General features: G+C 39.5%; 1 protein-coding gene across 1 annotated transcript in view; it reads left to right on the forward strand.

Moving 5' to 3' along the window:
* The window catches only part of LOC139935778 (inverted formin-2-like), a 77,046-nt gene extending 65,825 nt beyond the window's left edge, over positions 1-11,221 (forward strand). Inside the window, exons 16-19 of the mRNA XM_071930358.1 lie at positions 680-844; positions 1,580-1,753; positions 2,642-4,435; positions 10,765-11,221. Of these exons, the coding sequence (XP_071786459.1) occupies positions 680-844; positions 1,580-1,753; positions 2,642-4,435; positions 10,765-11,208 (2,577 nt within the window). The 3' untranslated portion in view covers positions 11,209-11,221. The remainder of the gene's footprint in view (positions 1-679; positions 845-1,579; positions 1,754-2,641; positions 4,436-10,764) is intronic.
* Positions 11,222-13,251: the final 2,030 nt, after the last annotated feature.

Consider the following 13,251-nt stretch of genomic DNA (forward strand, 5'->3'; position numbering starts at 1 on the left):
GTTGCATAAAAACCGCTTTAACTTACTAGCAAAGACTCCATAGGAGTCTGGGTTTGAGTCCCGGTTGTGACACTTGTCCCTAAGCAAGAAACAAAACCGTTATTGCTTTGCCTTTGGATGGGATGTAAATCCACTGGTCCCGTGGGTTGTGTAATGCACGTAAAAGATCCCAGTAACACTTATCACTAAGAGAAGGGGTTTGCCACTGTGTTCCTGGCTGTGGATGCTAAATGTGCCATAGCACCTTGTAAACCCTTATAAGGTGCTGAACAATTGGGTCTCAGAATTCATCACTGCAATAACCTATCTTTCTGAAAGTTTGTATTTACTCAGCGCCTTGAGTACCTTGTCTGGTAGATACGTGCGCTAATAAGTCTTTGATATTATTATTATTATAAGGTGCTACATAATCGGGTCTCAGATTTTCTTACTTCAATAACTTTCTTTCTTCAGCGCCTTGAGTACCTTGTCTGGTAGATACGTGCGCTAATAAGTCTTTGATATTATTATTATTATAAGGTGCTACATAATCGGGTCTCAGATTTTCTTACTTCAATAACTTTCTTTCTTCAGCGCCTTGAGTACCTTGTCTGGTAGATACGTGCGCTATATAAGAATTCGGTATTAATATTATTTGAAATTCGCAGTAACATGGTGTCTATATTTATTTGTACTGTAGGATGCCAAGAAGCAAGTTGAAGACTTGAAGGAAGATCTTGAGACCATCAACAAGCTAGCAGAAGAACTTGCCATCTACTTTGTTGAAGACATCAGCAAATTCAAGCTGGACGAGTTCCTACAGATCTTCAAGACATTCGCGGAGAGAATTAAATCTTCACTGGAGGTGATTATTGTCTCTTTGTGTTTGAACTCACAACCCTAGTTGTTTTGTTTCATTCGTTCCATAATAATGTACTGAATTTTGTACTGTTTGTGGTTATTTATTTTTAAAAAAAATTAAATTACACAAAGAAAACAAACCTCATTAATCAATATGTCGTGTCAGGGCTGAGCGATCTAGTGTAGTTTACCGGGTGTTGTCAGCAGCAGAGTGTTAAGCCCGGTTCATACTTTAGGCTGCAGAATTCGCAAGATAGTTGAGCACAACTCAACTGTTGCGAATTATTTGTTGTGAATTTGTGGCGTCAAAGTTCGCTTCACATTTGCAGGAAGTATGAACTGGGCTTGAGTTTGATGCCCGGTAATGACACTTGTGACCTTGAACAAGGCGCTTAACAAAAGTTGCTTTGTAAAAGGTTAGGAAGGTAGTGCATTCTGCTCTACCATCCAGGCTCCTAGTGGATGATACCCATGCCTAAATCTTTACGGACTGGGAAGGGGGTAACCCTGTTTTAGCCCCAGGAGAAGGTGGCAAAATGCCTCTGGTGGCAGTTGATTTGTGTCGGCAGCCCAAATTAGTTAGGTGTATAGCCCTCATCTTAAAGTGGCGTTCCGTAGCCTTGTGTGGTTAGGTAACGTCTAATGAAACAATTTGTTAACAATCAATAATGTCAAAATGTAAGTTGAACAAAAAGCCAAAATTTCATAAATCAATTATCAATTAATTCTCAATCATTAGGAGAATGAGAAGCGCCGCATCCTTGAGAAAAAGACCGAGCAGAGACGGATCCAGAAAGAGGAAGCAGAGAAGAAAAGAGCAGCTGGAGGAGGCAGTGGGAGGAAGGTTGGAGCCCCGCCCCCAATAGAGGAAGATGGTTGTATTGTGGATAACCTACTTAAAGATATCAGAAAGGTAGGCAGATGTTGTATTGTTAATAACCTACATTGTACTTACCGGCAGTGGACACTATGGGAAATTACTAAAAAATATTATTAGCGTAAGAACTTATTTAGCAATGAAGAGCTATTGATAGTGTAAAACATTGAAAGACGCGGCTCCATCTGAAGTAACATACTTTTTGACAGAAAGATAATTTCTTACTCAAATATTTGAATCTGATGAAAGACTTCAGGCCGGAAGCCTTTTTCAGGCATTTGAAAGTACCAAAGTTTGTGCAACAAGGGTGTTTTTTTCTGTCACTGTTCTCCTGCAACTTCGACGACCAATTGATCTCAAATTTTCACAGGTTTGTTATTTTGTGCATATGTTGAGATAAACCAAGTGAGAATACTGGTCTTTGACAATTACCAAAGGTGTCCAGTGCCTTAAAAGATATCAGAAACGTATGGAGATAGAGTAAGGTTTTTCTAGCAGTATAAGAGGGAGGGAATACCTTTGGTACCACTTCAAAAAATCAATGACTGTCAAAATTTACTTGGTAAAGAGCACAAAGAAAGTGAACATGCTGTTAGAAACGACACCCTTTGCAGTAATTTAGTTTTAGAGAAAGAAGTGCCCCTTTGGAAGTAATGTAATTTTAGAGAAATAAGTGATTTTTTAGCCCGAAATTTGATTCTGAGAGAGGCTTTTTTTTGTCCACATCTCCATTGTTTATCTTGAAATATGGCAGTCAAAGGTGCTATCAATCCATCTGTTCAGCCTTGTGCTGCAAGGAGTGTTTTGTAAATAAATATACAAAATACCAGGAAATACACATGGGCTTTGGAAAAAAACATTTTGTTGCAATACCAATTAGAATAATATAATAACATACTGATTTTTACATTTTTTTTTTTACAGGGATTCACATTGAAGAAGACTCAGTCTGCATCTGATAATGATCCATCAAGTCCTGGCATCGACCCTAAAAGACGATCCAGACTTTCACGTCGTTCTCGTCAATCCACTAGGCGATCAGAAAATGGATTATCACCGAAAGTTTCCGATGCAAACAGTGATTCGACTACAACCTCTGACAACCAACCACCATTTCACACTACTAATAGCTCATGTAGCGACGACGTCTTCAGCAATCCAACTCCAGAGGAATTACGTGCCGCAACAGAGAAGGTCAAGATTGATAGACTTAGTAATGGAGTTACTCATGTCCTAAATGGTGACTTGTCTGAAGGAGAGAAGAAAGAAGCAACTCATGTGGAAAATAAGAAGATTGAAGTTCCTAACACTGAAAGTGCACCAGAACAGCTTTCTGAAGTGAGCGTAAAACCTTCTGAAACAGCAATACTGCCTGTACCAGTGAACCAAGAACAGACATACACTGAACCGTGTACTGAACTTAAAGCAAGCGGAGATACTGTCACTGTCAAGGATGTAGCCCAAAGTGTGAGGCAAGAAAACGGCGACACAATCGCACAAACTTTAAGTACCCAAGTTACAGCTGAAGTTAAAGCAAGCGGAGATAATCTCACCATCAAAGACGTAGCCCAAAGGTTGCCGCAAGAAAACGGCGACAAAATCGCACAAACTTTAAGTACCCAAGTTACAGCTGAAGTTACAGCAAGTGAAGATAATCCTGCTGTCAAAGATGTAGCCCAAAGTGTGCGGCAAGAAAACGGCGTCACAATCGCACAAACTTTAAACACCAAAGATGTAACAACTGAAGATATTCCAAGAGTGCCTCAAGAAACAGCCGGAGATATTTCAAGAGTGCCTCAGAGACCTGTACAGCAGCCTTTACAAGAACAGACCGCACCTCTTGAAGAAGCAGTATCGTTTTCAAAAGGCCATCAGCAAAATCTTGAAACTGATCATCAGTTGAAGAAAGCCTCTTCCATGGCGGCAGAAGTGCAACTTGAGGAGGTTGCAATCTCTATGCAAGATGATATTACTATGCAAGACCAAGTTCCCGTATCCTTGCCTGAAACTGTCGAGGGAGACTTCACCATGCCTTTACAACTGAGTCAAGTAAATGGCGATCAATCAATTCAGAAACCTTCACAACCGAGTCTGATAAATGGAGATGTTCAGAAGCCGTCTGAGCTTCGGTACGCTAGCGCCCAGGTTGGTTCATTAGAACAAGCGGAAGAACATGAACTGATGGTAGATTTAAGTCCAATGGAAGAGATAGAAAGACCTCGCAGTGAGGTATTCCAACTGTCCCCGTGGCAGGCAAGCATGACAGCTCGTACAAGATACGCTAAACCAGAGAACCTACACAACGGCTCTTCTGAAGGTGTCTCGGTCGACTTTGCCGCCGCCGAAAGCTTTACGCTTGTTCAGCAGTCGGAAGCAATCAATCCATCAGATATGCAAGGGAAGGTGGAGACATTTAAGCCGGAAATCAAAGTAAGCCCTAAGAAATCCTATCCTGCTAAGCTGCTTACTAAGTCCGGTAATCCAGGCTCCCCTACTAAGCAGTGTTACGTTACCGAGGATGTTTGGGAGGTCCTGCAGGCGCCGGAAGAATCGCAGGCAAATCCCACGAATGCTTCTAGCTCCGACCCAACTCCTAACCCTCCAGAAAGTACACCATCCCAAGTTAACTCGGATACCGTTGTGAAAAACCAAGATAAAGCAAGGACGGTAGTCCAAGCGGAGGAGAGCAAAACAGAGACACCCAAACTTGCGCCTAAGGTAACTTTTGCACAGAGAATACTCTCCTTTTTCCGCTAGCCCGCCATTGTTCGCTCCATCTTTGCTTTGCTCAACTCTTCCGCATTTTGTGTTGTGTCATGTGTTCCTTTTTGTGCGGATTGTTAAATGTATTGTGATCAACCGAGAATTGTGATCAGGCTTGCTAATGACGTCATGATTTTTTTAGTTTGCATCACTGTGTCATTCATTGACGACTCATTTTCAAGCTCAACATTAATCAACCAGGGCCCAATTTCATAGAGCTGCTTAAACACAAAAGTAGCTAAGCACAACAAAACCATGCTTACCAGAATAAGGTCACCAGCCAAACTACCATGTCACATGTACCATTTCTGACTGGTAACCTGCTCATTGATGCTAAGCAGCAATTCATTAAGCAACATTTTCTGTTTAAGGAGCTCTATGAAATTGGTCCAGATCATGTGATCTTGGAATTAAAACCTTAACCAATCACATCACTGGGTTTTATTTGTATTTATAAAAAATGTTTTTACGAAATTTGAAACTTTGATAATCGCTCAGATTATTGATGAGTCTGCAATATATTTCCACGTAATCGTAGAGATGTATTTATTATATTGCACATAATTGCTAATATTATTCATGCTAACAGTGTCACGCATTACGAAAAATGTTTCTTTGATTCTTCAAAGTTTCATTTAAACTCGCAAGATTATTTGATATTCGTATCATAATACTTCTGTAATGGTAAGAGGGGTTCTAATACAATCGATGAGTTCGTTATGGATGTCAGTTTTCATATTTGCGCATTGAGCTACACCACAGTCAAGCTCGTGTCATGTGCAAACATAATCATTAAAAACTAAACGCTGACTGTGCAGAAATAAGTGGTTTGTAGGATTTTACAAAGATTGAATACTAATACTGTATTTACAGAAGTACATTGTAAGTAAGGTTTGCGGTGACACCATATACAAATCTCTTTTGTGAGTAGTGGTGGCTCTGCAAAGAGCTGGGCCCAATTTCATACAGCTGCTTAAGCGCAAAATGTTGCCTAAGCAAACAAAATCTGTGCTTAGTAAAATCAGATTACCGGCCAAGACTCCACTCAATTGTTATGCTAAGTAAACAGCAGCTAAATACCAGTCACAAGCAATGTATATGGCATGCAATTTTGGCCAGTAACAGGTGTAAAATAAGCAAGGTGTTTTCATGCTTAAGCAAGTTTTTTTCTTAAGCAGCTCTATGAAATTAAGCCCCTAGTTTGTACTGCTTGCTGTTTCGGTCTATGTGCTCTGACCATCTTCTGGAGAATGTAGGAAAAGTATAACTGATTTGATTTGAATTGAACTAAACTGGACTGGTTCTTTCATTCATTCATTTTTTTTTTTTTTTTCCACACACAAAGAAAAGTGATATAATTTACATTATATTATGATGATTAAAGAAAACATAAGTACAGTAGGATTTTGTGTGAGGATGGAGGTCTCCAAGAAGCATCAGCTTGTCGAGTAGAGACCCCACTCATACAATAGACCTTATGCATTGACGTCATCCAGCGGCCATCTTAGTGGAAAAACGGTGACGAAACGATCGAAACGCACAGATTTGTACGCGTGGCGCACAGGATTGGCCTTTGACCTCTAGGTGAGGGCGCCCTACTTAAATGACACCATGTGCATACGGTCTATAACAAAACATATTCACATGAGTGAATAGATGGTGGTACCCACTGCTAAAATTATAGAGTTCAAACTGCCTCTAGCTACCGGGAAATCTCGGTGGTCTAGTTGGTATAACACAGCTGTAGAATTGCAACGTTTGCGAGTTCCAATCCCACTCGAAAATGGTTCGAAGACGGTCAAAGCACACTGACCAAAGCGTCGGGCAGAATGAACCAGCTCGTCTCAGACAAAATAGTTTTTACATGGAGTCACCGCAAACCTTACGTATTTTTCCACCAAGTTCTTATCTTCTGGTGAAATTTAACATTAAAAGCTATACACTAACTGATGGCTTATAACATCAAACTAAGAGTGCGCGGTAAGGATCAGTGCAGTTCCAACCAGTACAAACATAAACCAAGAAAGAGAAATTATGCTTTTTGCAAACTTTAAGCAACGTTTAAGAATAAACTGGGTATAATAGCAAAGTGCTTTAATACATGTGTGTCAATCATGCAGTTGCTCAAGAAAGTGCAAATAATTCTAAGCCTGATAAGCTCTTAAATATCACTTGCACAACATCACCTCCTTAAAGCTCAAAGTACTGACTGACATGGTAGGAAGCTTGTGACTTTTAAAAACACATCACTGTTTCATTAGTCTCTCTCCTGGATGGAGATGCGCAAAAGTAATGAAAAGTTGACATGGGGGACTTGACAAGGATTCCACAACACAGATTACCAGGCCTTGAATGTCGCTCTTTAGAGGGGTACAGCAATTTCCCTTTGGTCAGGGGCATGCATCTCTATGAGGAAACTTTAAATTTGAATTGAAACTTTGCAAAGGGCACCACAGCAAAAGCACTGGGCATCACGGCAATTGGTGTGGATGCCGTGGGTGATTTCGATAGATGCCAAACCGAAATAAAAAAGACCCCCCCCCCCAAAAAAAAAAAAAAACATGCTGCTTTTGAAAGCTTTGCTACCAATCTTCTTTATGTACACTATTGTGAATTGTCTATGCACCTGCTAATATTCAGTTAAGTGTAGCGTGGAAATCAGGACCACTTAATCCAGGTGACAGAATTTTGTTTTGATTTTTGAGTCCATTTTCAAAGCAGTTACAATTGTTTATGTGTGTAGGAGTTTGAAGATGAAAGTATCTCCTGATGAAGGGAACAGCTTCATTCAGTTGGACTTCTTCTTTTGCTGGATGCAAAGAGAACAGCTTTGATTCACTGTGTACAATTCAGGGGGATGTATTATGCAGGCCTGGAATTTCATATTTGAATACGTTGCAAGAGCAAAGCTATTTTCATTTTGCAAAAGGGCACTTCAATTAGAAAACCTTAGGGCAATGGGAAAATTTTTGAAGGGCTCCAAGGCCAAGACCAGGGGCAACAAAGGTTGGCCTCCATGGACTGTGTGTAATTCTAGGCTTGGTAGTGTATGTTTGAGACTCATGTATCCTTATGAGGGGACTCCAGCATTCTGCTAGCACCTGGGGCCAATTTCATAGAGCTGCTTAAGCAAAAAATTTGCTTAAGCACGAAAATAGATCGCTTATTTTTCACATGTTACTGGCGAAATTGTAATGCCATATAAATTGCTTGTGACTGGTATTTAGCTGTTGTTTACTTAGCATTACAATTGAGTGGAGTCTTGGCCGGTAATCTGATTTTACTAAGCAAGGATTTTTTTGCTTAAGCAAAATTTTGTGCTTAAGCAGCTCTATGAAATTGGGCCCTGATTTCTCTTGAAAGTGTTTACCATTTGTAACTGGTTGAAAGACAAAATCAAAATGCAGAAACTTCCGTTGAGCTTAATTGCTCTCGTATATTTCTGAAGCACTCATGTTTAATTCACTATTAAAAGGACTAAATGTATACAGTTGTTACTGTATTTGCACTCAAATTAAGTCATATTCATGAACTAGTCTTGGTGCAAGTCGTTTCTCGTTAACCTTTCAAGCACAGTGCGACCGACCCGCTCATTCAACTTACACCAATAGCGCCCGCCACGAACCTATGGTATAGCGCACAAACTGCCCGTATACACTAACCGCGTGGCAGGCGCCATTGGTGAGTTGAATAAGCAGGTCGGCCGCGCTGAACATGAAAATTACGAGAAACGCCTTGCACCAAGACTAGTTCATGTTTAACTATCACTATCAATGTTAACATTAGCAGGTAACATTTATAAGACATTTCTGTGATGAGGATGAGCTATTTCATTTGTGGAAGTATTTGAAGAGGTTTGGTCATGTTTTACTCCTAGTCCAAAACACTCTACAAGAGCAGTATGATTAGAAAATTTAGTTTTCTCAAATCCATGTCCTAAAAAAAGACAAGTAAAACTTGTCATCATTTAAAGTATATGCAAATCATTTTGTAATGTGCGTAGACCAAGTTTTAACCAGGATTTGGTAAAAGGCACCCAGGCGAGATGATCACGGAATGTTCGTGAATATTCATGAATAGTTCAAGATTGTTCATTGACATCAGTTTACAGACTGGACATCTTGATGATGCTCATGAACAGTTCATGAAGTGGTTGATGAATTTTTCCTGAACATTTAAATTAAGATCGGTAATGTCTAAATTTGCTAGAAATTTAAAAACTGGGTGTCCAAACTGTTCACTAACAATACATTTACATGTAAATGACAGATAAAATAGGGTGTACAAATTTAAAACAGGGTGTAAAAAAGACACCCAGACACCCCTCTTGCTAATAGCTCAGACAGTATCAAGACTTTCATGTTCCGCTTCCATCATTTGAGAAACTCATTCCACTTCATAACCTACCACCTTTATTTAATTTTGTTCATTTTGTTCATTTTGTTGATCCATGCCAACCTGGTTTGCAGGAGTAGATGGTAACCTATCATTAATTTTTATCAGTTTGATTTCGTTTTCATTATATATTTATATGTTGCGACCTAAAACAGCTTCTTTCAATAACACATTATAGTACTATATATTGGTACTTTCCCGAGTCCTATGGACAAAAAATCACAGGTACATGTACACAACGTATATTATTTGGGATTCGAACTACCACGACCTTTGCAATTCTAGAAAAAAGAAAGAGAAAAAAACAATATTTTATTTCAAGACCTGCACCAGATGGTAATGCACCCTTGAAATTCTCTGAACTGTTTCGGACATTAACTTTGATTAGTGGATTAATTGTGTGACCACACTAAAATTACAAAATTATGAATCTACCCTAAGGTGCTGTTTTAGGTCATAGACATAGCTTCTTAACCATTATAACAAACTTTACACTTTGTACATTTTATAGTTCTTTTATTTTAATTCATTATTAATATACCAGATTTCTTATATACAATTTTAATTTGATTTATTTTGTTGCACAATACCCCTATTTGTATTTCGCCTTTCAGTTACGTAGTTGAAATGTTTGAGCGATTTTATTTTAAATTTTCATTTGCCTTTTTAGTTTCAGACACAGTGTATTGATTTATATCCTATACAGTGCTTATGATAGTTATTACTGCTTGCATAGTATCTTTCTATTTTTGCTACTTTTGCATTATGTTTTAAAAGTAACTTTGTCTCTGCTCTTTTTGTGCAGCTATGTTTATCTTAAATTCAATATAAATATGCTTGTATTTAAATATTCCTTGATAGTTATGCACGCAACTTTCACTTGCATGGTCTGCACAACAGTCTATATGTCTTAATATTAATATGATCAATATTAATTGTATTTTATTGATAGCTATACAAGAGTGTAGGTCTTTGCTTCACTCATCCGCATGAAAAACAGTTTCATTCTCAGAGCAACCTCAATGACTTCACTTAGACAAAAACAAACCTTTTCTGAATTCTTTTAATGAAAACTTGGAAGTGTCGCGGCCGAGTGGTTCAGAGCACCAAATTCAAACTCTGGTAATTCTGTTCAGCAGAGTGTGGGTTTGAGTCCCAGTCATGACACTTGTGTCCTTAAGCCAGACACTTAACCATTGTTTCGTCCTGCGGATGGGACGTAAAGCCTTTGGTCCCATGTGTTGTGTAACGCATGTAAAAGAACCGAGTGCATTTATCGAAAAGATAAGGGGTTCGCCCCGGTGCTCCTGGTTTGATTGGCAGCATATTGCACCACAGCACCTTGTAAACCATTACATGGTCCTATCAAAGAGTAGGTCTCATAATTCAAACAATAGTCCCACATACCTTGCAGGAATTACTCTATGTTAAAGAGAAGAGGTTCACCCCAGTGTTCCTGGTTTGATTGGCAGCATATTGCGCCACAGCACCTTGTAAACTATTACACAGTCCTATCAAAGAGTAGGTCTCATAATTCAGACATAGTCCCACATACCTTGCAGGAATTACTCTATGTTTAAAAGAGAAGAGGTTCACTCCAGTGTTTCTGGTTTGATTGGCAGCATATTGCACCACAGCACCTTGTAAACCATTATAAGGTGCTATTGAAAATTCAAAGAGAGTCCACATACATGTACCTTGCAGTGTTTTGAGGGGTGTGATCTTCTTATCGTGTCCAGGGGTGTGATAAGCGCTATATAAGAACCTAGTATTGAGTATTATTATTATTAACTTTGGATATCAGTCTCAAAATTCGACTTTATTGATAGCTATTCAAGAGTGAAGTCTTCGACTTCTTTTAACCTCATGAGTACTTCTTTTCCATTCAGGGAGTACCAACTTTTTCAGCAGGTTCAGAGTCCATAAAGCCAGTCCAAAACCCCCATCAGCCAACCCCGTCCCCACATCCTCATCAGCAAGTGTTACCCGGTCACCACGAACAGTCCAGACCAAACCCCACGCACGACGTCACCCATAAGGGATCGCCGATCCCAGAAGCAACCAAACCAACCAAAGGCAGGGAAGTCAAGAAAAGTAAAAGTTTCTTTAAATGGCGCAAACCAAAAGAGCATAAACCCACTCATGCTGCCGGTCCTGACTGGATGGATTTGGCCGTAGTTGACGAACAGAGCAATCCAGACCATAAACGAAAAGACAACCTTAAGGCCAGCCCAGAACTTTCTAAACAAGTCTCCATGAAAGAACCGCCCAAAGAGAAATCCAAAAAGAGTTATTTCTGGAAAAGGAAGAAGAAGGAAAAACAGGACAAGTAAGTTTGTTTTTTAGTATTTCAACAGATTACTAAACTGAGGCCCTTTTCGAAACCACGGCTCGGCTCCAGATTTGGCTCAGGCCTAGCTTGGCCCGAAGTTGTTTTGACAATTGCGCATGATTTGTGTATGCGCTCAGGGCTTCAGACGAGAGATCGGAGCCTGAAGCCAAAGCCAAAGTCGTGGTTTTAGAAAAGGGCATGAGTTTCTTCAAACTTCTTCAAACATGCCCCAAATAACCCCCTCCACCTACCTCCCTTCCCCTGCAAAAGGTTTTCTATCATATTGAAACTTCATTTAATTTCAGACTTGTCAAGAAACTTGTGGACATTTAAAATCTTCTTAACGCATAACAATATATATATTTTGTGTACTAATTGTAAATAAGCTTGCAAGGTTCCACATCTTTAAAGGGTATTTTTTTATTATCTTCTAGGGATGTTTTCTCAAGTTTTGCATTAATTACTGAGTGATGTAAGATGCATGAACCAAATACTTTCAAACAGGCAAATAGAAACCCTAAGATTCATATTTTTATTCACAGTTTCAGAATATTTAAACCTTTCTAGATTTTATACTTTTTAATAAAATCTGATTGCTTTTAAAAAGGTAAAAAATAATCAGTACAACGGAAATATTTGAATGAATTAGTAAAGAGAAACAAATTATAGCACTGTTTTCATAAAATTTTCTCTTTTCAAATTGTTCAACGTTGAAGTGTACAACTTTAGTTTAACTAACTAATTAAAAAACTTGTTGACGTTGAATTGGTAGCTTTTTATTGTTTTTATTAACTGATTATTTTCAAACAGACTGTAGCTTACAATAACCATTTACCAGGAGGCATATCTGCTCCAAGATTTCACTGACTGAGAGCTTAAAGGCACTGGACACTATTCTTCAGTGTCACTGGTTCCCTTCTGCGCTTTACACATGTTAGCGTGGAACAGGCTATCATATCAGGACCATGGAAGAAACCATGGTCCTGAGGCTGGTTCCAATGTTCGACCAGCCTGGGCTCGAGTCAAAATGGTCAACCTTTAGTTAACCATGGCCGTGTATACTCAAACTTGCTTCATTGTCTCGATGCTGGTTCCAAATGGTCAACCACAGTAGTCAACCAATGTTCGACCAGCCTGGGCTCGAGTCAAAATGGTCAACCTTTAGTTAACCATGGCCGTGTATACTCAAACTTGCTCCATGGTCTCGAGGCTGGTTCCAAATGGTCAACCACAGTAGTCAACCAATGTTCAACCAGCCTGGGCTCGAGTCAAAATGGTCAACCTTTAGTTAACCATGGGGGTGTACACTCAAACTTGCTCCATGGTCTCGAGGCTGGTTCCAAATGGTCAACCACAGTAGTCAACCAATGTTCAACCAGCCTGGGCTCGAGTCAAAATGGTCAACCTTTAGTTAACCATGGCGGTGTACACTCAAACTTGCTCCATGGTCTCGAGGCTGGTTCCAAATGGTCAACCACAGTAGTCAACCAATGTTCGACCAGCCTGGGCTCGAGTCAAAATGGTCAACCTTTAGTTAACCATGGCGGTGTACACTCAAACTTGCTCCATGGTCTCGAGGCTGGTTCCAAATGGTCAACCACAGTAGTCAACCAATGTTCGACCAATGTTCGGCCTATGGTGCGTTCCACTCGCGCAAACGATCGCAACTGTTCGCGCAAACGGTTTTTATCTTTTGAAGGATTGGTGCTCATTAAGCGATGTCAATATGGCGGCTCCCTGAAATGAAGATTGCACGCACCATACCTAGTATTTTTTTGAACTTAGTATTTCCTGTATGTAGTCCTCTTTTCTACATCATTTCTTCAACTAATTAACTTTGTTGCTTTAAATCTTCATATAAATCACCGAAAATACAATGAAATTATGTTTGTGACAAAGAAATAATACCATATGCTTGTCCGACACACAACTCGTTTCACTTGAAATTGTTGGCGAACGTGCGTAACTGTTGGCAACAATTGCGTGAATGGAACGCACCCCAGGGTTCGAGTCAAAATAGTCAACCTTTAGTTAACGTTGTGCA

The sequence above is a fragment of the Asterias amurensis genome, chromosome 4 (genome assembly GCF_032118995.1).
Source record: "Asterias amurensis chromosome 4, ASM3211899v1".
NCBI classification, from domain to species: Eukaryota; Metazoa; Echinodermata; class Asteroidea; order Forcipulatida; family Asteriidae; genus Asterias; species Asterias amurensis.